Consider the following 24,974-nt stretch of genomic DNA (forward strand, 5'->3'; position numbering starts at 1 on the left):
ATCATTTTCTTTGAGGGAACTATCAGTGCTTGTGTCCATGGCCTGACCATGTTGCAGCAGGGTGTAGGCCTCCCAGGGGGCAGCCAGCCTTGTGAGTGTGTTCCTCAAGCCCTTGCTCCTACACTGCCACATTCCAGCCCTCTCATGAACTTCCCAGCAGCAAAGATGGCAATCATATGGAGATGGAGACAGGAAAATCCAAATACCTTCAATCCAAGGTCTCCTATAGAAACATATCCCTTTAGAGCATCACTCCTGTTTTACAGCTCAGCACCTCCCAGCTGTGCTGAACTTCAGTTTGCACATCCGTCACACCCAGCTCTGCTCCTGAATCCCTGTCGGTGCCACAGAGCCAGTTTGTCACTGTCCCCCCAAGATCACAGGATGTGACATCAGCCCTTGGCTTCATTCATAGTTCAAGTGATGAGCTCTCCCTGCTCTACCACAAGCCAGTGGCGTCAGGAGGCTGAAAGCTGCTGGAGACAAGAGCCTGCTGCCTGCACACCAGTCTGCCCAGTGCCCTGTGTGAACTGGAAACACCAGCAAGCGCTCTGCATTCACCCACTCAAGAGACTTAGCTCTCAAAGCAAAACAATTGCCACCTTTTCTGTATCCCACATCTCAAAGCCAGATGTGAAAAGGTAAATTGTGTATTTACAAAGAGGATGGAACAGACTCCCAGGACACACACACACAGAGTTAACAGAGGGTTTTGAGGGTATTTTCCTTGATTCTACATTAAATCCCCAAAACTCATCCTTTCCTCAATGAGATGGGCCCTCAGTGGCCACCAGAGAAGATGCCATCATTTCTCTCCTGGACCCCACAGCCCTGATTATGAACACACCTCACAGCACAGAGAGTAAAGGTAATAAATGTTCAGTTACCCCCAAAGTGATGCAGCTGCTGTGTTACCTAGAGGCCAGATCTGGAGGGCAGAGTGTGAACCTTGGGAGTGCAGCAGATGTCCTGCACCAGCCATGAGCAGCATCTCAGGCAGGAATGGAGGCTGTGCAATAGCCAAGTCATTGGAGAATTCAAGCATTGGTATTTTTAGGCAGCAGGAGGACGTGTGGGAGAGCTCTCCCCATGCAGGCTGATGCCATTTGCTGCAGGGCACTCGGAATGAGATTTATTGACAACGTGTGATTTGAAAGCGACACCAGCACTCCCAGAGAGCCAGGCACTGATCAGCAGTGCTGGGGCTCATGGCAGCCTCAGTTTAGGAGTCAAGATTTCTCTATAAACATGAAGGACACATGTAACAAAAGCCGTTTCTGCTTTCAGGGACGCTCTGGCTGCCAACTCCAAAAATGGCCACTGTTAAAGTCTGCTAACTAAACTAACTAGAAGCAGATGATCAAAAGCAGGAAAAAATGCTCTTTTTTTAATATGGTAGCCCAAAGTGTTGGCTCTAATTGAGTGATTATCATCCAGGTTTTGATGCTAGGGAGAAGATTCTCTCTCTATCAAACACAAGCTGCTCTCTGGGTGGCACATCTGGATGTCAGACAGATAGCAGCAAAGCAAACCCTTTCTGGATCTGGGATCAAAAGAAAGACAGCTCAGGTCAGGAGAGATGAGCCTTCTGGCTCTAATTAAAACGTGATGAGTTAAAAAATTAGTAAAGCTGTGTTATTGAGCACATGGTGCATGGAGAGCCCAAGCCCCTGAAAGAGTTCTGAGAGGAGGTTCTCACTGGCAGTGACCTGAGACTCCATCCCATGTCCCAGTAAAGGCACATCTGCTTCCAGATGCTGTGATGCTGGGAGGAACACGGACAGCAGCTCTCCACAGGCACATGGGAATCCCCAGAACTTCCACCCATCCACTCTCTAGCACAGACAGGTTTTCCAAGCAGCAAAACCCGAAAATTTGGGTTGGTCAACACCCCCATGGATCCTTCAGAGGCTTCAGTTTGCAACTTCTCTACCCCTACATGGCCTTCTCACCCCTCCCCAGCCTGCCTTAGCCCAAATTGCTGGCAGACACAGCCCTGGCTGGAGGAGTTTTGGGGATCGGCTCCCCTTTGCCCATCCAGGCTGGACATTGCTTCCACTGACGCTCCAGGCCCACAGCAACCTAGAGGGATGGAATCTCTGCTGCTTCCAGCATCCCTGCACAGGGACACAGCCAACAGTGATTCCATCCTCAGCCAGGTGGGAGACATGTCACCAGCACGCTGGGATGGCAAAGGCTCCAGCAGCACTATTTCCCAGTGATTCCCACCCTGGCAGATCCCAGTCATGGCCAGAAACCAGCTGTGGCCACACCAGAATGCCCCAGGGAAACATTCCCTGCTGCAGATACAGGAGAAAAGCAGGATTTGGCTGTGCCACCCTCACACTTCACTCCTACCACCCCTTCCCAAGAGCAGGAGCTCAGCTTCACAGCATGCCAGGGAAAGCAAACATAGGAGAGAAAACTCCAGGAGCATCAGAGCCACTACATCCTGCAGAGAAATCATCCCAGGCACCACAGCCCTTCTTGAGCCTTGAAACAACACCATGCCCAAAAGAGCCCTGAAACAGCTCCCTGCACTCCCCAAATCCAGGTGTCAACCAAGGAGACCCCAACCAAGCTGGGTACTCCCTGGGATGGAGGAGGAAGGCACAGAGACTTCCACCACCTCAGGACACAGGGCTCAGGTCTATCCCCAGGGACAGAGGATGAGAGGGCACAGAGCCCATGCCCCCTGGCTCTGGCCTTGTTTGAGGACCCCAAGTGGGCTCATGGAGCTTTCAAGGTGGTTCCTGAGAGCTCCATCTGCAAACAGGAGCATCATCCCCCAATGTCTCCCAGGGAAACCACACCTACACACAGCACTTCGTGTTATGTGGGGCAGTGTGGGGCCAGAATAACTCCTCTCCTGGTTGATCAGTGCGTGAATAAATCAGCCACAGCCAAAAATAACCTCTGGACATTTTTTGACTCCTTCCTGGAAAACAGTTTGGAGGAGATGCTTGAAAGAAGCCCAGATCTACTTAATTACAGCTGCCAGACACTGAATTGCAGGGAAGATTAAGTGGATTATGGATTTTGTACAAGCCCATCTTTCCCCTCTGTGCCTGCAGCCCCTGGCACTGGGAATGTCTACATGGGGAGCAGTTCTAGGCACCACTACCAAGCCTATTTAACTCAGGATCAAGAGCCTGAGATCAGGTTTATGACACCTGTGTTAATGCCACAGTGAGGCTATAAACACCTTCCAAATTCTGGGACCAGAAAGGCCAGGCTTTGGCAGGAGAAAATCCATGTGAGGATGCTCTGCACTAATGAGACTCTGGAAAGGTGAGAGCTGGGCTGGGGCCAGACATCCCCTTCTCCCAGGCTCCAGCCATCCCATGTTCAGCCCAGCTCCTATCTCTGGGCTATGGATCCCCGAGGCACCCTATGGCTGCAGAGCGTTTTTCCTGTCCCAGCACATCACATCACGACGTGGCCAGGAGGAAACCTGGAACTGCAGAGAAAATTCCGCCAGGAAAGGGTGGAAATGCTAAGTTTAAATGCATGCACCCGGCGCACAGGCAGCAATTCCGGGAGGGGGCCCGTGTTATCCCTGCCGTGTTACCCTGCCCTGGCGAGGGATGCTGCCCTCTCCGGAGGGCGGGATGTGCATCCAGGCAGGAGGAGCCTCCTTCCTTCCGTCCGTCCCTGCCGCACATCCCCTGCGCGCTGCTGTTGAAAGCACCCGGCCACACTGAAAGCGCCTCGCATCCCCACGGAGGAGCCCCCTGTTCCCCCCTGTTCCCTGTTCCTCCCCGTTCCTTGGCACGGCTCTGCCTCCGCGACCACCGGCACGGGGGGCTCAGCACGGCAGGAGCTGCAGGGAAGACGCACTATGCAGCAAAACCCCCCCCAGAACTGCCCTCTCCTGGAAACCGCTCGACACGGACAGGAGGATGGGGAAACGAGCTCTCATCTGCCACTTGTTTTCTTCTTTTTTTAATTTTTGGATGCAATTAAAGGCAGCCACCCAGCCGGCACCTCCTCGCGCTTGTTAAGAGAAGCGTGGCAGGCACTGAAAACCAGGAGCAGAAAAAAAATAATCTGCATTTCAGATAAATTCCAGGCTTGTCAGTCCTGCAGGATTACAGAACTGGAGACAGCGAACCACGAGCTGCTTAAAACATCAGGGTGAAGATTCAGCTAAGGAAGGGCAACGTGCAGGACACAGGGTCAGTCCCCTCCTCGCCAGTGGCTTTTGGAGAAGGTTTGACACCAGCTCCCAGATACTCCTCTGGGATGGGAATCACTGCCCTGCCAGTGCTGCCTAGGGCTGAGGGACAGCAAGGCTGCTCAAGGCACAGTTTTGCACAAAAATGAGAGAGAGAGATGAGCAGCCACTTCATTCATAAAACCACAGAATCACAGCATGGCTTGAACTGGAAGGGACCTTAAAGCTCAGCTCATTCCAACCCCCTGCCCTGGGCAGGGACACCTCCTGCTAATCCCAGGTTGCTCCAAGCTCCGTCCAACCTGGCCTTGAACACTTCCAGGGAATCAGGGGCAGCCACAGCTGCTCTGGGCATCCTGGGCCGGGTCCTCACCACCCTCACAGGGAGGAATTCCTTCCCAATAGCAAATCTAAATCTCTCTTCTTTCAGTGTGAGCCCTCTTGTCCTGTCACTCCATTCGCTTATGCAGACTCTCTCTCCAGCTTCCTTGTAGCCCCTTCACACCCTGGAGGGGGCTGTGGGATCTCCACAGAACCTCCTCTTCTCCAGACTGAACTGTGCCAGCTTTCTCAGCTTGATTCCTCAGTATATCCTCACCCTACAAATGAACTCAAGGCTTTTACCCTGTCCCCACAAGGGTTTCAACCTGCTTGACCACACAACAAACAGAAATAAAATCCAATTATATCAGCACAACTTTTTTTAGCAAAGAGCTTTGAATCATTTTCCACAACTTCTGCTCCAGATGGGCCCAAGCAGACCTGTCCCCCAACACTGCAGTTGTTCCATGTGATAGTTTCCCTCCTCCCTCCCAAATGCCAGCCCGTGTGAGCACACCCACACAAGCACCCACCTCCAAGCCTTTCATCTGCTCACAGAGGAGGCCTTTAAGCACTAAAAACTCCCAGCCACATCCCCCAGGAGCCTGGCCAAGGCTTGGACCCACCTGCAGGGCCTACGGCAGAGCCCTCAGCCTGGATCAGGTCTGTCACCCCACACCTGGTGCTTGGCACATCCCAGAAATCATCCCTAAGGAGGGTGCTGTCATTCACACCTCTCTGGGAGGGAAGCTGGGCAATGAATCCAAAAGCTTTCTCCTCCAGTTAATATTCAGAAACCTCACAGCTCAGTTTTGGGAGCCATCTGGGAAACCTCTGGCTCACCAAAGCATTCTTTAGGAGGAAATTAATTGTGAATGCAGGTTTCAAGGTTAGAAAAAGAATACAGTATCTTTCTGCTTTGCTGGAAACCCTGAAATGGCACTCCCCAGCCAGAGGGTGGACGCTCATGTCAACATCTTTCCATGTGCCCAGAGTGGAGTCCTCCAGAGGTATTCCCAGTTTGGCCCCAGTTTGAGTTCAGCTCCCTCTGACGCTCCAAGGATGTCCCTCCCAGCTCCAGTGTGAACTTCCAGCTCCAGCACGGTGTCAGGCTCTTTCCCAGCACTGACTCAGGGCCCCCACATCCTCTCCCAGCACAGTGGGACCTACCAACTCACACTCACTCAGCCTCCTCATCCTTGTCCTCATTCCCAGCCCTCAGTGGGAGGTGCCCCAAAGGACAAGACTTGCAAAAAGGTCCCTCCAAAGATCCAGATGAAAAGAGTTTCAGCGGGGGTTTTATCCCTGGTGTCTTCTGAGACAGCTAAGGCAGGCAGGAACCCAAATCTCCAGCGTGTCCAGTCCCTCCACACCTGCACTAGAGCTGCTGCCAAGCACAGCTGGACCAAGCCACTGGTGCAGAGCAAGACTCGCTCACCACAAAGGCACAAAGCTGCACAGGGATGACATGTTTAATCCCACATCTGCCAAACTGGCCACTCCAGAAAGCTGGATCTGTCCATCAGTCCCACCACTGGTGTCTCAGGAACCTGCCAGTTCAGAGGCACCCTTGCCCTCCTGCTGGTGACACTGGTCCCAGACAGCCTCCTGGGAAAGGGCTGCAGGAGGAACAAGCACTGAAGCTGAGAAGGCACCTGAGCACCACAGGGTGCCAGGGGGAAGTCCCTAGAGATCAGTGCTGTTCCCCAGCCAGCACATGCAGGGAGCAGCACACCATGATGGCCCCAAGAGCACAGATACCTGAGACTCTCAGACCATCAGAGACACAAAGACACCAATTTTCCATCTCCTGCTGCATGGGCAGCACAATCAAGAAACTCCCAAACCACACAGGCACATTCATCCAGGTCCCAAACTCTAGCTCACACTTGCATCTGGACCAGCTCCTGCTCACAGTGGCTTGGTGGTATCAAACCCACCAGGAGAACCTCATTCCAATTTCCAGCAGATGGTGGCAAACGAGCTAAAATGAACACTTTGCCAACCCTGACTTGGCCAAAACCAGGGCCTCCCCAGAAGGGTTTGCACAGCTTTAACAAAACCCAGCTCCCTAAGCCAATTGCTGCTCTAATGATGCAATTTAGAGGATAAACAAGCCCTTCAAGGCTGGTTATTCAGGAGCAAATAGTGCTGTCTGGAGGCAGCTTGCAGCAGCAATGATGACACCAGCTAACAGAGAATGGGAACCAGTTTGGGCACAGTTGGAGCTAGTCAGGCTGCCCGGATGCTCTGCTGGTTTGGCCCCGAGCACACAGGCCAATGTTCAGGCTGAACCAGGTCCGTGAGCATCCTCCCAGTTCCGACCTGGCCCAGCTTGACAGGCATTTACCTGGTGCTGAGCTCCAGGAGCATCTGTGTAACAGCATCCCCACGAGCCAGTCCAGACCAGAGCTCGGAGCCAGGCAGATGCTCAGTGGGGCTGACACAGAGCTCAGCACTGGGTGGATGCTCCAGGGCTGGAGGCAGCACTGAGGAAGGCGGGAGAAGACAGCGCTCGGAAATCAGAGGAGCCGGAGAAGGCCATGGTAGGACCAGGCTCACCAGCATTCCTGCCCGCCCCTCAGTGTAAGGTAGAAGCTGGGGGAGGGGATGCAAAGGGACAGCTTGGGAGCATATGGGGGGCTGCCAGGGGCAGAGACCAGCTGAAAATCACGGCCCCCGCTCCTGCATTAAGGAATCACTGCTCCTCCCTGTCCCCCCATACCATGCAGCCTGGGGGATGTGCCCACCCCTCACCCCACTGCCTGCACACCCCATGGGGATGGAGAAGCACCCCCCCGTCCAACCCAGCTCAGGGTGAGAATAACACCCCCAGCTCAGACTCAACCCAAGGGAAACGGGGGAGCTCAGCACACCCTGACTCAGACACCCCCTCCAAGGGGTGGGAGATGAAACCCCCTCGGGGCAGAGCATCCCCCGGGGCACGGCAGGCTGAGCATCCCCACTGCAGCCCCGCCCGGAGAGCAATGGGGATCATCCCCAGTGGGGGGGGGGGGGGGGGGGGGGGGGGGGAGGGGGAGAACAGAGCCGAGCATCCCCGGGAGGAGGCAAAAAGGGCAGACGCCTCCGAGTCCAGCCCCACCGGGGGAGCTGAGCATCCCCACGGGGGGAGGGGGGCCGAGCATCCTCTCGGGGGGCAGCAGAGCATCCCCAGGGGAGGCAATACGGGTACAGCACTCCGGGTCTGGCCCCACCGGGGAGGCTGAGCCCCTCTCGGGCAGCCCCACGGGGGTGACGGGGGCAGAGCTCCCCCCAGGCGGCCCCGCTCGGGGCTGAGCATCCCCCGTAGGCAGCGCGGCCCCACCCGCACTCACCGCCCGCCGAAGTCGCTGGAAGCCGCCGCTGCCGCCGCTGCCGCCCCGCCCTGCCCCGCCCACTGCGTCACCGTCCCCGCCTGGACACGCCCTGACCACGCCCCCACAGACCACGCCCCCGGGGTCGGGGGGTCGGGGGTCAGGGTGGGACCTGAGACCGGGGGTCCTCCCGGGGGCGGGAACGTCCATGGAGGCAGAATCCCCCTGGAAAGGGGAGGAACCCCCCCATGGAGGGGCTTAAAAGACTCAGGAGCGACAGGAATTCCCCCAGGGGAGCTCTCCTTGAGGGCAAAAACCTCCTTGGGGGGCAGGAATCTCCCCGGGAGGACAGAAGACTCTGAGGTGGGGCAGACATGCCCCTGTGGGAGCAGGAAACTCTCTTGTGAGGAAGGTACAAGAATCCTCCTGGCATGGGCAGAGAACTCTACTGGGGGCAGGAACCTCTTCGGGGCTTAAAAGTCCCCATCGGGCCAGGACTCCCCCGGGATCTTGTCCAGACCCAGAGGAAGGGAGGCAGGAGCAGACCTGGGCTGCGGGGTGTCCCAAGCCCTGGGTGCCCTGTTCCCTCCACCATGTGGAGAGCAGCGATGGGGCCAGGCAGTGACCCCCTGCCACAGCTTCCTCCTCACCCTGCAAGGCTCAGTTCTGAACCCTGGGGGGATGAGATGTGTCACCCGGATTGCCCTCAAGGATAGTCTTCAGCATCATAAATGGGATTTGGGACAGAGGGCGCCCATGAACTTCAGCGGGAGCAGCCAAAAGACCAATCTGCTCCATCCTGCCCTGCACAGGGGTATCCTTAACAATTAATTTGGTGGCCTTGGAAGCACAGCCCCTGGCACAGCCTTTGAGATCCCTCAGCAGTCTTCACCCAGCCTACCAACGAGGAGCTCCTTTCTGTAACCCCACTGGGAACAACTGGGATCACTAGCAGCATCACAGAGCAGCACCTTCACGTCGCCAGGAAGGACATTGAGCTCATCCTCAGGATTTTTGCTGGAGGACCCTGGGGAGGTCTCACATAAACGCCTCCAACCCACTGGAGGAGGGAGTGTGCTAGATCCACCCGCCAGCCAGACTCAGGAACAACTGCCTTCAATCCCAAGAACATTTAATCTCTTCTCCACATGCCAGAGTTTTCCAAGCCAAGACAAGCTTCACTTTTTAAAAATAATACAGTGATACAGTTCTCAAATAACAAGGATGAATAGGATAATCCAAGGAAAACATTTTCAAGTAAAGAGGTGGGTACAGCCAGCAGCACCAGGATCTGTTTTATTGACTGCCATCCACATTAATTCATATCTGTTGCCTTAAGAACATATGGATTAGGAATAGTGTTTCTGTCAAGGAATGGCCTTTCCTGCCTGGGATGATCAGAAGTTTTCTCAATCAAATGTGTTACTTGCTGATAAAATGTTCTTTGTGTATTTAAGAAATGCTGAGAGAAATAGGGTCAGGCAGGGAGGTTATGGACATACCAGCACCTGGCCATGCCTGGGAAGCAGAAAGAATGTGGATTTCTTGGATTTGTCCATATTCCATGCTTTATCCTGCTCTGGGGAGGCCCAAGAGCTGACACCACAGCTGTGGAAACATGTCACTGTCATTCCAATCCTCTCCTGGAGTTTTATAGGAAAGGGACACAAGTGGGAATGCAGCACTCTGGAGTGCTCAAAACCACTGAGGTGGAATGGGGCAGGGCTGGGCTCTTTGGTCACTGTGTAAACTCCAAAGGAGGGGAGCAGGATTCCACCAGCCTGCCCAGTTTACTCCAGGACTGGGCAGGACTCCCAGCCAGCTCCTGGCAGTGCCCAAATTCCCATGTGAGTAGGGCAGGACGCAGGGGGACACAGGCCCCGAAATCACCATCAGACCCTGGGATGCCAGTCACCATTTCCCTTTGCAGATCCCCTGGAAGCAATTCCTCCCCCATGGGGTGGCACCACTCCTTCAGCAAGCTCTGAGCACTCCTTTCAGCCCTAAAAAATAGCAAATACAGTTTACAGCTGGTGGCCACCCATCACTGCTCCCACCACAGAGGTGTGGGTGGCACTGGGAGCTCGTGCTGTGGGCTGTGCTTGGGCACTGCTCAGTGAGTGTCTCCTGGGAGTGTTCCAAATCCTCTGATCATCAGGATAAACCCCTCCAACACTGTCTTCTTAGTGTCAATGGCATTACTTTATCCTTGGCCAGGGTGTGTGTGGCCAACAGAGTTGCCTCCACACAGACAAAAATATAAAACTTTTTCACCTGCTTACATGATTTTAGAAAAAAAAAAAGTTTATTTGTTCTAAATTCCATAATTCTCTTTCATTTAATACTATTCTATCATCTATTGGTCACTGATTTCTCACTTATGTTGATTAGTCCATCTTTTTAGTCTTTTTAGTATCTTTGGAAAGTAGGAACTTTTGACACATAGATGGAGTCTTTGTTCGTCTCTGTCTTCAGGTTTCTGCAGAATGTCCTTGCCGTTCATAAATTCAACATTCCAGATGTCCAACCTCACCAATACATTATTCTCTCACAGGCTTTGGTCATTGAAGCATATCAGACTTAGTTTATCACAACTTTAATTTCAGTAGTTTTTCCACCCTGTGTTCCTACAGAAGTTGCTCATGGCAACTTTGCTAAATGCTGGCAAAGCGTAATTAAAAAATAACACACTATTTATAATATATATATAGGTTATGATTAATTAAAGCAGTTTATTTAAAAGTTACTTAAAACCATTAACTAAAATTATTATTTAAAAGTTCCATTGTTTCCAATAGGGGGTGTGTCAGGACAGCCATCTCAGAGTTCCTTCTTACTGGGAGCACTGGGGGGGCCCTGCAATCACCTCAGAACCCTTTTTACTGGGAGGCCAATTGCCTCAGAGCCCCTCCTTACTGAGAGGATGGGGGAAATCCCTTCAGAGCCTCTCCTTACCTGGATGAGTGGGAAGGGCAATTATCTCAGAGCCTCCTCATTACTGGCAGGACTGGAGGGGGAAGGGGGCACAGTTACCTCAGGGGCTCTGAGGACTTGGGGGCAATTCTCTCAGAGATCCATGTTCCTGGGAGAATGGGGGACCCACTTATGCAGAGGCCCTCATTACTGGGAGCACTGGGGAGCTGGCGTCCTTAAAGGCCTTTGTGACTGGAAGGACGGGGGTGCAGTTCACCTCAGGGACCCTGAGTAGCGGGAGGACTGCTGTGTGTGGGGTATCCCCTCCAGCGCCCTGCTTACTGGGAGGGGACAGTTAGTTCACAGACCTCAGAACTGGAGGGAATCCCCTTAGGAGCCCCCATCACTTGGAGGACTGGGGCAGGGGGGAAGTCCCTCAGGGCCCCCGTCAATGGGGTAACAGGGAGGTGGCAATCCCTCAAACACTCCCATTACTGGGAGGGGGCAATTACTTCACAGATCTTCATTAGTAGAGTGACATCTCCTCAGGGATCCCCGTAGGGGAGGACTTAAACGGGGGGAATCTCCTGAAGCGCTCCTGTTACTGGGAAGACTGTGGGGGAGGGAGAAACCCTCAGTACTGGGAGGCCTGGGAGGGGGAATCACCTCAGGGGTTCCCGTTCGTGGGAGCACTGCGGGCGGATCCCCTCAGTACTAGAAGGAACCGCCGCAAAGGTTCCCGTTCGTGGGAGCACTGCGGAGGGATGTCCCCAGGACTGGCGGTTATGTCACAGCCCCCCTCCCTCCGCCCCGGTGACGCCAGAGCGGCGCGCGGCGTCGCGGCGCTGACGCGGGCGGGGCGGGCGCTGTGGCGCTGTCCCCGCTGTCCCCGCGGGGTCCGGCCGGACATGGCCCCGCGCGGCCGCCCCGCCGCCGCCGCCATGCCCCGCAGGGGCGCCCGCAAACGCCTCAAGTTTCGCGCCGATGACGTGTGCTCCGAGCGGGGTGAGAGCCGGGCCGGGCTGAGCCGGGAGAGCGGGGCCAGGCCTGGGTCGCGGCTGAGGGGGGTGGGGGCCGATGAGCGGGGGCCGATGAGGGGGGCCAGGACTGATGAGGGAGTGGGGACTGTGAGGGGAGCGGCGCCTGATGAGGGGAGCTGGGCTTGAGGTGAGCCGGGCCGAGCTCGGCCCTGCTGGTGCAGGCCGGAGAGGCGGCCTGGGCCTGGATTAGGGCCCGAGGGAGGAGGTAGTTGAAGGGGCTGGGCTTGGCCTGGGTGAGGGGGATGAGGGGATGAGGACGGCCCAGTCTCGCTGAGGGGTGAGGCGGGCAGAGAGCTGCGTCCAGGAGGAATCCCCCATCGAGGTTTTGGACGGATGTATGGAAATGAGACCTCTTTGCCTGTGGAGGAGGGCCAAAGGATCAGCCAGGCTCGAGTTGGGTTGTGTGGGGGAGAATGGGATTATCCTTGGGTGAGGTGGTGGGAGAAGCAGAATTGCACTGGGCTGGGCAGGGGCGTGGGTCCCCTGAGTCTGGTAGGCCGATGGTCTGGAGTAGAGACTTGCTGGGGACTCCTGGCCTGCACCTCTGCTGAGGCTCATTTTCCTACTTGTGTGTCTCCTTCTCGAGCCTCTGCTTCTCTGGTGACTGTTCCCTTTCTACATCATGAGTCTTAGCCCGTCTGTTCCCCTCCCCATAATCCCTAATCCCTCTGACCCCTGTTTCCCCCTCTTTGCAGTGACGGTGGCAGATTATGCCAACTCGGACCCAGCTGTCGTGAAGTCTGGACGGGTGAAGAAAGCTGTGGCCAACGCAGTGCAGCAGGAGGGTGAGTCTGCCCTGGGGCCCCAGCCTTCCCCACACTACCTTCATGTTTTGCTGGTCTGTACATGATATGGGAAACTCCTCTTCCCTAAACTGAGAAAATATATTTTAGTGCTGAAAATGAGCCCGTTTTGCAGAAAGCTTGCTGCAAGAATTGCTGAGTCTTTGTTAATGCCTGAGATGGAAAGGCTTGGGTGTCATCTCCTGCTTGAAGCAGAAAATAACATGATAAAAGTCTTTATTACTTTATTGCCACATGTAAAACTGTAGATAACTTTATTAGCAGGTTAAGTTTTTTGCAGAAGAAGTAAAGTTATGATAGTTCTGACGAACGTGTTGGAAGGAGGTCTTGGGAGGGTGTTGCTGTTTTTTTGGTGAACTCTGTAAACAAGGAGTTTTCCTGGAAAGGTAGTGCAGTATTTTGTTATCTACTTCTTCCTCCTCTGGGAGCTTTCTGAACTAACACACCCCACTCGCCTGAGAAATGCTGATGTTTAGGCCTTTTAAATGTAGCTGGTCACACATATTGGGGGTGGATGTTGTTGTGTTTACAGTGATGACTGAACTTTTCATAAAGGGAAACTTTTGGTTTGCTGCATTGTTGGAGACAGTATGCACTTGGTATGAGTCCCTGTCAGGGGCAGTGGTGTTTGTGAACATCCTCTTCAGCTGCTACTTCTCAAGATTTTAAGATCAGGGCACTTCCCTCTTTTGTGTCCTCCTTTGTTTGGGGCTTCCCTGCTGCCATTCCCACTCCTGTTCCCCTGTCTGTGTTCTGTCTCCTTGAGGCAAAGTCCAGCACTTCAGCATCATGCTGGCAAACTGCTGGTGTTCTTTGCTCCCTGCCCCATCCAGCTTATTCCCTTTCCTGCTATGTTTCTGGCTCACCTCCACCTCATCCTGGTGACTCCAGGTCACAGCAGTTCCCTGCCCACCCCTTTCTCAGGCCTTTGCAGTGCAGTGTCAGGGGTTTCCCCTCTGGATTCAGGGATCCTCCGGATCTCTGCTCCCCAGCCCCAGGGCTATGCTCCAGTCTTATCTGGTCCAGCCATAACCCTGCTGCAGCCTTCTCTGGCCCAGCCTTATCTGTACGTCATGGGGTGCCACACATGGGGACAGGAGCTCCAACCTTTGGCCTTGCTGCCCTCCAGAAGCTTGTCTCAGAGTAAATCCTGTGCTGGGTGTGACTGCAGCAAGCAGGCTGCTTTCCACAGCTAGCATCCCATGGGAGCTTCACCGGCAGGGGAGCCACGGCCAAGAGGAATTTTTCTGGGCTTTTTTCCTCCCCGTTCTAATGCCTAGGATCTACTTCAGTGAGATGAAGAGAGGGTGCCTCTGCAGGACTGCAGTGCAGCCATTCACTGTTCAGTGCAATCGTACTATTGACTCAGAGGTTGACTTTTCCTTAGCAGAGTGAGGTGGACTCTTCTAAACCTCACTCTGAGTCTCTGTCAGTTTTGTCCTCTCTTGCTTGGCTTTATTTGATGTCTTAACTCACTGTCATTTGTGTTGCCACCTATTTCACTCTCTTTTTACCTGTAAAAGGTAAAAATGTGGAGAGGGCAGTAGAATTTGGCAGTGGGGGAAACGACTGCCATGAATACATCCAGGTGCCAGGAAATCATCCAGTTAACAGAACAAACTGCAAAGCAAGGTAGAACTGGTTTAGCAAAGCACTGAGGTGTGTCTAGCCAGTGGGTAGAGTCAAGCCCTGTCTGAAGACTGTCTTTTCATTTTAAAACCTTGTTTGGTGGCTAGAAATGAGGATATTTTTCACCTGAGTTTATGTTCAGTTTCTTCTTGTTGTTATTGTTTGTTTTTCTGCTACTCTGTCTCTGTGATTCAAGCAGCACATTTTGCTCTTCAGTGACTGCATTGACTGGAACTGGAATGTATAAAACTTTCCTGGGCTTCAGTTTGTGCTGGGTAGAAAAGCTTGAACACAGTAAGCATCCTCTGACCTCATGGTCATGTTCTATTCTTCACCCAGCGTATTGGGTTGAAATTCAGCTCTTGAATGAATTTCACAGCCTGTTTGAAAGCCGTTGTGCTGCTGTGGCAGTGCTGTCTCTGTGGCAGTGCCTCACACAGTTGTAATATGGGACCACACCTTTCTTTTGCCAAGACTGTCATTACTGACTCACTTGTGGATTTTTCTGCCCTAATGAGCTCTCAGTTTACAGATCGAGTTTTAAAAACAGTATTTCTGAATGGGGGTATGTCTAAACATGTCCCCAGATACAGAAAAAAAAACAACCCCAAACCGCAGCTGACTCAACTGGATGTTTGCTTCACTAGGCCAGAGTCTTTCCCTTCACTAAATTCCAGGGTAAGTGGAACTCCTGTGCACTTGACACTGAGTTTCAGCCCCGGTAGATTGCATCATCAGCCACAGGATGATTGTCCTGCTGCAAAGGCTCAGAAAACAGCTCCAGTGCAGGTGCTGACTCCAGGTTGAACATGGCCATGCATGGCAACTTTGCTGTTTAGGGAAACCAGTTACCCCTTAGTAAGAGCCTGTTGTTTTATTTGGAGTTGTAAATAGCTTCAGCGGAACCAGTGGGATCTGCATAATGTGCTGGTAATCATCCTCATTGTTCATTCTTTAAAACAAGCAGCTGAATAATTATATTTCCCATTCACTCACCCCTGCTAATCTTTCCCTGGCAAGGTAATCCTTGAGCTCAGGATTTACTTGCTTGTGTCACTCACCAGAAAGCTTTAAGACAGTGGTTCCACTGAAGCATCTCCTGAACTTGGATCACCTTTTCCTCTCTGCTGCTGTATTTACTGTTGTTTTTCATTCCAGTAAAATCCCTGTGTGGCTTGGAAGCTTCCTGTGTCCCTACTGAGGAAGTTCTCTCTGTGTCGGGAGAGTCCTGTGACAGCAGCGATGAGATGGATACCAAGGAGAGCATCAATGGGAGGGCTGCCTCGAGGAAAAAGAAGAGCAAAAGGCACAAAGGTGTGTGAGGGCTCCTGCTGCATGTCCTGCATGAAGGATCCTCATGCTGGGGATTTACAGGATGGTCATGGGGCTCTTGGAGGGTTCTGGAATTTGTGTGTGTGCAAAGAAATGCCGAGGGTTTAGTCCCTTGTAAATCTGCTGGTACTCGGTCACAGGAGCTGTATTTGCACAAAGGCAGAGCCTGGGGCCTGAAATCAGAACCTGAGAGCTCCTTGCTTTTAGCAAATACCCCTCAGTCTTGGAAAACAAACACTGCTACTCCAGAGTTGTGCAACTTTGCCACTGGCTGTGTTGCTTCACTGAAAGTGAGGTGGTGGCAGCAGGTTTGCTTTGGGGTTGAAGTGCTGCTGTCCATGATGCAGTTGTTGGCAAAACACAAGCTCTGTTTTCAGTATATTTCCAAGGCTGTGGTTTGTTGCAAATGGGTTTAAAGGGCTCCTTTTCCAGGAAGGAAGTGTATTTGATCCTAGTGGCATCATAATACATTAATTCAAGGGAGATGTATCCTTCTGCATTTACACTGTGCAACTCCATAGAAATCCATTAACAACACAGTGTAAGCAGCAAACAGCTCTGCTGGACTGGGGAACCCTGCAGAAGTTTCTAGTAACAGATTGCTTTCAGGTTGAGAAACAAATTTTAACTAGTTTTCTTGAGCTTAGTAGCAATTTATGTAGCATGTGATCATCCACCACAGACTGATGGTGGACAGCACTTCCTCTGGGAAGGGAGTTAAAAGAGTTTAACCTCTTTTATTAAGGCATCCTTCAGAATCCTGGCGAAATAATATCTGAGTGGCTACAGCTATGAGTCTGGGAAGACAATATCCTGTTCTACCACAGCCTTGTCTTATATCTGCTACATGTTTATGGAGGAAAAAATGGTGATAGTACAGTGATGCTTCTGGCTACCCTCTGAGTTCAGCAGTGTGGAGTTTGATGGCTTCTTGAGCCAGAGCTGAACCAGCAGAGTGGGTGTAGCAGCCCATTGTGGGTGTGCCTGCCATAAATATGAAGTGCTGTGAGAAGTGATCCAGAACTTTCTTTAGCAAGTATCACATGAGGATAAAGAACTGCCCTTTGTATTAACCTGCTGTCTCAGCGTTAGATCGGGCACTGTCAAGTTCCTGAACACCTCTTCTATGCCAGAGACCTCACAGCAGCTTTTCCTATTAGCACTGTGCACAAGCTGGGTTTTCCTTCTCTGTTCTTAACCTTCCTAATGCTCAGTATTGTTCACCTACTTACAGTTTTTAAAAGTATTTTTTACTCCTAAAGTTGGAGCAGTATCTGTGGAAAAATATGTGGTGTGAGCTACAGAACACTCAGAGAATGAAAGGAGTGTGAGCTTTTGGTTCTGAGTGAGCAGTTCTGACGCCTCTGAGAGTGGTCGTAGGCCATTCTCTCCATCTGCATTGCATTAAAAGTTCCCATCCAAGAAGCTTTAATGAAATTAAGAGATTTAAAAAAGCAGCTGATTGCCAGATGCAGAACAAAATTTCCCTCCCTTGACAGAGCTCCTACCAAAATACTGTGACCACTGGAACAAAGAATTGACAAGTCTGACAGTATCAATGATCAGGGTCTTCAAGTGTGAAGCAATTTTAGTGACCTGTTGAATGTGCCCTTTTGATTAAAAATGCAAGAGCTTGACCGTCCTTTACATAAAGTTGCCTCTTTATTTGACATCCAATTTTTATTTCTCAGCTTCAGTGTGGTATTTCAGCTGTGATAGGATCAGGCATTGAAACAAGGTCCAGAAAGGCTTTGTGATTTTCATCCTTGCACACAGAAGTCACTTGGACAAGATGCTGAACAAAATGACCTAATTCTGTGTGCTTTGAACTGAGCTGCTGGATTAGAAACCTTCAGAGAACCCTTTCAGCCTGAATTCCTTTATGAATGTACTGCTTTGCCCACTTGTGCAGCAGGGAAACAGTGGCAGGTGTCCAGCGCAGGGGAGGTGTCGTGGCTGTGTGGACACTGATGGGGACAGGGAGCAGGGCCACTGAGGTTGTGCAGAGGCTTGGGCAGCCTCTGTGTGCGCAAGTAAGCGGCCTAACTGTGCTGCCAGGTGTGCAGCACATGTCTTATGGTGGGAATTGGTGCAGATGTGCTGTCCTGCACCAATACACCTTCATTGCCTTTAGAAGACACCGAAGGGGGAGGAGGAGAGGAATATCCCATCGACATCTGGCTCCTCCTGGCTTCCTACATCCGCCCTGAGGACATCGTCCGGTTCTCTCTGATCTGCAAGAAAGCCTGGACTGTCACTTGCACTGCTGCCTTTTGGACCAGGCTCTACAGAAGGTGAGACTCTAGAGGGTTTTTAAACTGGTTGGGGGAGGTTTCAGTAGAGAGCAGTTCTCTGCAGAGCTGGAACTAAGGGAATATATTCCCTTTAGGCCTGGGCTTTGTGTTTGCACATTGACACGGTGATGTGGGCCTCTCTTGGCAAGGGGCTGTAGAATATTCTTCTCCCTCAAAAATGAGCTGGGAGAGCTGGGGTTCTTCATCCTGGAGAAGAGAAGGCTTGGGGAAGACCTCCCTGTGGCCTTCCAGTACCTTAAGGGGGCTTATAAAAGGGAAGCAGAGGGACTTTTCATATGGATGGGTGGTTACAGGAGCAATGGTTTTAAACTGAGGGCAGGGTTAGATTGGATGTTAGGAAAACATTCTTGGCTGTGAAGGCAGTGAGGTCGTGACATAGATTGCCCAGAGAAACTGTGGCTGTCCCATCCCTGGAAGTGTCTGAGGCCAGGTTGGAGCACCCTGGGATAGTGGAAGGTGTCCCTGCCCATGGCAGGGGATGGAATGAGCTGAGCTTTAAGGTCTCTTCCAACCCAAACCATTATAAAATTCTAATATTACATCTGCTTTGGGTCTGGAAATGGATCTTTGTGGTGTATTCCTGTATGTTCCTTGTAAAATCTCAGAGCTTTGTGTCCTTTTCTGCTTGTCATGGCCCAACACTTTTGTATATCAGTCTCTCCAAGTGTTTATGACATGGTCAGTGCTGAAAGGCAGACACCACTGATGGACAACTTGCCTTGCCTCAAGCTCTGATCACAGCCACCTCCCTGTAATTGGGGCATTTTGGAGCTGTACAGTGAAATCAAGGAGGGCAAAGGGGTTGTCAACACTTGATACAAATCCTTCTGTCTCAGTGCATGCCACTGGGATATTCCTTCAGGAGAGAACATTTTCTTTACACAGCTCTACCTGTTGCCCAGGAGGAGCAAGCAACACGGGCAGAGTAGAGAGCAGCTGCGGTCATTCTCACCCCTGGTTTTTAGTGTGACATTCCTTAGCAAAAGCCCCTTTGGAAACTGATCAAGGAGTAGCCCTTGAGTGCAGGCATTCAGGCTGCCCAGGCAGTGCTGAGGGCTGCAGTCAGCTCAGCTAGGAGTCCCTGCAGGCCTTTGTGCAGCCTGCAGCTACATCTCCAGCTGGTCTCTGGATGAACTAGAAGTTACTGGGAATTGCAGCAGGGTGTGTGGACTGGAAGCGTGCCTGGTGCGGGTCAGGGCTTTGAGGCCACCATGCAGTGTCCTGTCGGCAGCACAACCCCCTGGCAACCCTCAGGGTTGCCCAGAGTCCTGTGGTCATTGAGATGTGGAGTTTTCCTGTGGCATGGCTGTGTCCCTGGCTGTGGCCTGGAGCTGACAGCACTGCTGCGGGTTCTGCAGGCACTACAGTCTGGACGCGTACCTGCCGCTGCGCCTGCGGCCCGAGTCCATGGAGAAGCTGCACTGCCTGCGCGCCTGCGTCATCCGCTCCCTGTTCCACATGTACGAGCCCTTCGCCGCCCGCCTCTCCAGGAACCCCGCCATCCCTGACAGTACTCCCAGCACTTTAAAGAATTCCAGAGTAAGTGGCATCACTCAGGAACTGGGATTTATCTGAGGTGTTGCTGTTTGTGTTTGGTTTGTTTTTTCCTTTCTAGAAGAAAAACAGATGATGAGGAGATGGTCACCAGTGAAGCTGAGGTGTAGGATGGTCACTAACTGGGTATTCTCAGTGGGATTTGTAAAAGTGGGCTGGTTACTTGTACTTGTAGAGTTACTCTTTGGAGTAACTTCTGCCTAATTCTGCGCTGCACTGTTTTAACCAGCAAAAGGGCCTTGGTTTCACTGGATGTCAGAACTGCCAGGGATGTTTGCAGCTCTCCCCTCCTCTGAACGAGGCTCCATAGGATCAGCTTTTATCTGTTTTTCTTTATTCTGATGCTGTCTGCCAGAGTACATCTTCGTTCTGTAACGGCCTCTGGAGAGCTCAGGAGTGACACTGATGGCGGGAGTAGTGTCACCCTGCTTTCCTGCAGGTCATCCATGGTCTGGTGTGTGGATGAGGAGGGGTGGTGACACTGGGGTGAGCATGGCAAAAGTGCAGAGCCAGTGTCTGCTTTGGGACTGGGCTGCACTTGTGTTGGGCTGTGAAGGGTTTGTCTGTGGTGTGGGCAGGTAATTGCTATCTGTGCTGTCCCAGCTTGGAGCATTTGCATATCATTCCTCTTTAATTGCTGTTGACCATTAACTCTGAAATGCCTTTGTGTCTCTTGTTTGGTTTTAACTTGCAACTGGCCAGTACTCTGTGAGCAGCAATGTGCATTCTCCACTCTCCAAATCCAAGGTCAAAAACCTGTTGAAATGAGGTTTTTGGAGCCAAACTGAAGTGGGTTTCACTGAGGAGTTATTCTTTCTTTTCTATTCAAAATAGAGGAGCCTCATCTATTTGTACGTGACATCCCACCTTTCTTCCTTCTCCCTGTCAGACTGTCATAGGCTCAGGGAGCATCCAGCAGCACACAGGAGATGGTGCTGCAGCACAGGGAAAAAGCACATGGCTCTTGTGCGCAGTCTTATCTCTGCATCCAGAGCTCCTCGTTCTTTTCCTGAGTTCCCAGGCTGGGGATCTTCATTCTTACCAAATGAAAAAACAAGACACTTTGAGGAAATTCCAGTAGTCCTGAGCCCAAGCTCCCACTGCTCGTGGTTGTAGGAGCTGGAACCCCGAGGTGGTGCGGGCAGGGTCGGCATTTCGGGAGGATTCCTGATGACATCATAACGGCTTTGGTGCCCACTGCTAGTGTTTCTCCTGTATAAACAGTTGGAGGAGCAGTCTTTCATTATTCAGCTTTTAAAAAAGGAAATTAAATGGGTATGAGACTTTGTCAGAGCAGTAGAGGTTTGACCTAACCCCTTGCAGCATGAAAGAGCCATCCTGAGCCTGGTCTTGCTGTACTACTGCACTGCAGGACTCTGAGCTCCACTTGTGTGACTGTGCACAGAAATTCCTCAGCACAGAGGGTTTGGAAGAGGACCTGGCATTGCCTCCCCATGTTCTGGCTTTCCTGGGCTTTGGTCGTTCCTTAATGGGTTGCTGACACTAACGGCAACACCTACCTTAACTGCATGTGGCTAGAGAGCCCAGCCCCGGGTGTGATCCAACGTAGCTTTTCCTCTTTAATTTCCTTTTTTCTTTCCCTAGCCTAGCTTGTGTGGGACACTGGAGCCGTTATGGTGTCAGCAGAGGTGTTTGCCCTTTAAAGACACCCCATTATTTTGGGCGGAGCGGCAGCCGCACGGCGCGTGTGAAGGGCAGGACGGCTGACCCGAGGACGACATCCTCTGCCCCTTAGGAGGTACTGACCTTTTGTGCTTCACTACTTGCCATGACCAAACAGGTTGCTAGACCAGGCTGTCTCTGCAGGTGAACTACAAATGCCACTGATGGTGGAGTTAAACTCAGCAGCATGTGCTGCTCATCTGAGTTAAAAGATCTGGAGAATGTTTTTATTGGAAAAAGCCTGAGGGCTACTTCCTCATAGGTGGAGGTTATTCCATGCATGTTTCTGAGCTTTACTCTACAGAGCTTTGTTGTTCACCTCATGAAGACTGTGGAAAAAAAAGGTCCTTTAAGGACTCTTGTTTCTGGGTATGACTCAGAGTTGAAGTAGAGGGTCTTCTATCCCCTTTGGCCTCTTCAGAGCCCCTGTGGTGCAGGCTGGCTCTGGCTTTATTAGGATCACTCCATCCTGGAATGAAGTTAAATGTGTGCTTTGCTTGCAACCCAGTCAGGCCTTCTCTCTTCAGGAGAGACTGTGTATGGATCACAGGGACTTCTCTTTACCTACATTATTCCTCCTTTTCCTGCTGACACTGATGAAAGATGAGGCCAGCTGTGGTGGGCTGGCATCTGTACTGTGAAAAAGCTTTGAGGGATGGCTGGACTGACTTGCCAGGTACTTTCCTTGGCTGTTGAAGGTTGGTTACTTGTATTGTGACTGGTAGGCACGGTTTTCCCTCCTACAGGAGTTCTTCTGAGCCTCCTGCTCTAGCGAGCTCCTGGGCAGGAGCCTGCGGCCCACACAGTGAGAACCAAGTGAAATTGGAGCAGTCATGGTGTCCGTCTGTGTGGGAGGGCAGTGCTGGTGACTTCTGAGGCTGTTTGAGGCTGGTTTCTCATTTTCTTTTGAAAAGACACAGAAGGTTGGTCAGACTGTGCTGTCCTGGCAGTGGTTCTGGAATCTAAACAATTGACAGTCAGTGCTGGTAATGGCAAGGTCAAGGTCTCCATTTGACTCCACAGTGGCTTAGGAACTTCTTCATCCATCACCTCAAAGCTCATGTCATGGTCTTTGTATTTCCCTCTGGATCCTTTCCTTCTCAATCCTTATTCTGTTCTCTGTTGTTCCTCGCTTTAACCTTGTTTGGACCCCAGTTTAATGGGAGCTGCTGGTGGGTGGAGGGAATGGGTGAATCTGCACTATTCATTCCTACCCTAGGAAAGGGACAAATGGTACAACAGGATTTTGCTGTTTGGCGCATCAGTGACTACATGTTGCATGAGGAGTTGGCCAGCTTGAAACTGGGAGATCTACACTGCTGAGAGGGCTCTTTGAACATAATTAATTTGAATAAGCGGCTCCTAATTGCTCCTATGTAATTGTGTTTGCAATTGGAAGCCTTTATGATCTGTTAAAACTTACTTAAAGTGGTGCTTCTAAGGGTTTCATAATTTTGTGTTTCTTTTTTCCACTTCAGTGTCTGCTTTTCTGGTGTAAAAAGATTGTAGGGAACAGACAAGAAGCAATGTGGGAATTCAACTTCAAGTTCAAAAAGCAGGTATGAAGGAACCAGATCAACTGTGACTTTTGTTTGAAGTAGAAATTATTTATCTGGGGGGATAGGGAAGTGGAAACTTTTTGTCCATTCAGGCAATAAATGCAAACTGATTCCCATGGTAAACTAAAACATGTTGAAACTAAAGCATGTTGTGGAACTACACTCAGTTTTCAGTCTGTGGTATGAAGACATTTAGAATCCCACATTTTTATTTTCTCCTTTGGTATCCTTACCCTGCTATAAGATATGGATCATTTTTTACACCAGTTAATCTCACCTTTGAGTCATTACTGCTGATTGTTACCAAAATCCAGACTGCCCGACTGCGGTGGTCAAAATGTTGACCAAAATCTGAAACTTCTTGTTATGCCATTGCCAAGATTTCTCAGAGAAGTGAAGACAACCAGCACTGCCAGGGAAAGCCTCCAGTAGTGGGTCTTGGGAGAAGCCAGTAATTTCAGGCAATCTTGGGAATTGTGCAGCTTTCCCCTCTAAAGGAGTGGCCCTCAAAATTGCCCATCCTGAGTGATGGCATTTTGTTGTTAATGTGACACTTCGCCCAAGCACCTGGGGAGGAGGAGAGACCCTGCCAGGCCGCACAAGGGAGGAGCAGCCAAACCCAGCAGAGGCTCCTGCTTTGCTAAACCGGCCTCTCTTTCTTTTAAGTCTCCTAGATTTAAGAGCAAGTGTTGCAAAGGTCTCCAGCCCCCAATCCAGTATGAGGAAGTGCACACAAACCCAGATCAGGATTGCTGCCTGCTGCAGATCACCACCTTCAACTTCATCTTCGTGCCAATCGTCATGGGCATGACCTTCACTTTGGTGAGTGGGAGAAAGCTGCCAGGCTTTGCAGATGACGTTCCTGTAAGGACATGAAGAGGGCATCTGGAATCTTCTGTGTTATAAGGGACCCACAGGGATCATGAAGCCCAACTCCTGGCTCTGCACAGGACAACCCCAAGAATCCCACCCAGTGCCTCTTTTGGGCTGTGTAAATAAATCCTATTGCTCTGTCAGTTCTGGGAATTGTATGGTTAACGAAGAGAGGAAATGCTCAGAATCTGTTTAACTTCTCCATTCCATTGGCTGTTCCCTGTTTGGTGTGGTGAATAGAAAGAATGTAGATAATCTGCCAGGAGATCTGTTTGTGCAGTGTCTGGGGGCCAGTCAGTTACCAGAACTGCAGCAGGTACAGGAGACAGGGAGCAACACAAGTGGAGGAGTGCCCCTCACAGTAAAATATCTTTTTATGGCAATAAATTCTGAGAGGAAAATCCCACATGAGCAAACTCTTTGAATATGTGTTTGGTCCCTGATTGGGAGTCAGGGTTTCAGAAGTGACAAGTGCTCAGGAGAAGTTCAGTCTGGCCTCACAGGAGTTGGGCAGTGAGTTCCAGACTTCTGACAACCGTTTGCTTCCAGGTTCACTTAAAATCAGACTCATAAAATTACTCAGATTGGAAAAGACCTTTAAGAGTCCTAGCACTGCTGTATTCACCCCTAACTCATGTCCCAAGTGCCACATCAGCAGGCCTTTTGAACACTGCAAGGGATGGTGACTCCACCACTGCTCAGGCAGTTCCAGTATTCTTTTACAACCCTTACATGATTATTTGGGGCTGCCAGCCAGAGTGCCTGTTTGGATCCAGTGCTGTAGCCTTGAAAGTGTGACTGTGAAGCACCTTAAACTTGTACAATTTGGAGGAATGTATAAAGTCTAAAAGTGTTGTGTTGAGAGATCTCTTGGCTACTGTGACTTTCTGAAGCAGCTCTGGTCTCCTCTCTTGCAGTTCTCCATCTCGGTGAGCACGGACATGCGGCACCACCGCGTGCGCCTGGTGTTCCAGGACACGCCCGTGCGCAACGGGAAGAAGCCACGCGTGGAGCAGGGGGTGCAGGTGGTACTGGACCCTGTGCACAGTGTCAGGCTCCTGGATTGGTGGCACCCACAGTACCCCTTCTCCCCAAAGGCTTAGTGCTCTCCTGAGGCTGCAGGAGCCTGAATCTGGCAGGCTGAAGAGAATTTCTAGGAACCAGGAAATCCTATTTTTATTTCTGAAATAAATTCTGCAGTCTCCTTGTAAGTGGTTGAAGCTGCTGAGCTAGTTTGTATGTATATAACTTCTGGTCAGTAATGAGCAGAGCTGAGTGTAAAGCAGAAACTATTTGTAAACACACTTTTATGTAAAATTGACATTTTATGATTTGAAAGGAGCTCCCTGGAACTGTTCATTTAAAATCCTTTTGGTGCTAATCAAAGTGGTCCTGTGTTCTCTTGTTCGGGAAGAAGCAGGAGGTTTTACTTTCCAAGAACTTTCCCTTTTGCTTTCCGGG

General features: G+C 51.3%; 2 protein-coding genes across 6 annotated transcripts in view; one reads left to right on the plus strand and one right to left on the minus strand.

Annotated features, from left to right (window-relative positions):
- PPFIA4 (PPFI scaffold protein A4) overlaps nt 1-7,888 on the minus strand; it is a 59,409-nt gene extending 51,521 nt beyond the window's left edge. For all 3 annotated transcript variants that reach the window (XM_088180334.1, XM_088180333.1, XM_088180331.1), the window contains exon 1: nt 7,834-7,888. The gene's annotated coding sequence lies outside the window, so the exon portion shown is untranslated. The remainder of the gene's footprint in view (nt 1-7,833) is intronic.
- Nucleotides 7,889-11,563: 3,675 nt separating this feature from the next.
- TMEM183A (transmembrane protein 183A) lies at nt 11,564-24,894 on the plus strand. Of its 3 annotated transcripts, none has more exons than XM_014891995.2 (8): nt 11,564-11,730; nt 12,461-12,550; nt 15,356-15,511; nt 17,664-17,823; nt 19,203-19,383; nt 22,560-22,640; nt 23,307-23,462; nt 24,431-24,894. In XM_014891995.2, exons 1-8 carry the CDS (start codon nt 11,634-11,636, stop codon nt 24,614-24,616), a joined length of 1,107 nt encoding a protein of 368 aa, XP_014747481.2. In that variant the 5' UTR covers nt 11,564-11,633; the 3' UTR covers nt 24,617-24,894. The 3 variants fall into 3 exon arrangements, with proteins under 3 accessions (XP_014747481.2, XP_088036475.1, XP_088036476.1); XM_088180349.1 differs by having other exon boundaries at nt 11,567-11,730; nt 17,625-17,823; XM_088180350.1 differs by having other exon boundaries at nt 11,568-11,730; nt 17,667-17,823.
- Nucleotides 24,895-24,974: the final 80 nt, after the last annotated feature.

Source organism: Sturnus vulgaris, chromosome 29 (genome assembly GCF_052056855.1).
Source record: "Sturnus vulgaris isolate bStuVul1 chromosome 29, bStuVul1.hap1, whole genome shotgun sequence".
In the NCBI taxonomy this organism is placed as follows: Eukaryota; Metazoa; Chordata; class Aves; order Passeriformes; family Sturnidae; genus Sturnus; species Sturnus vulgaris.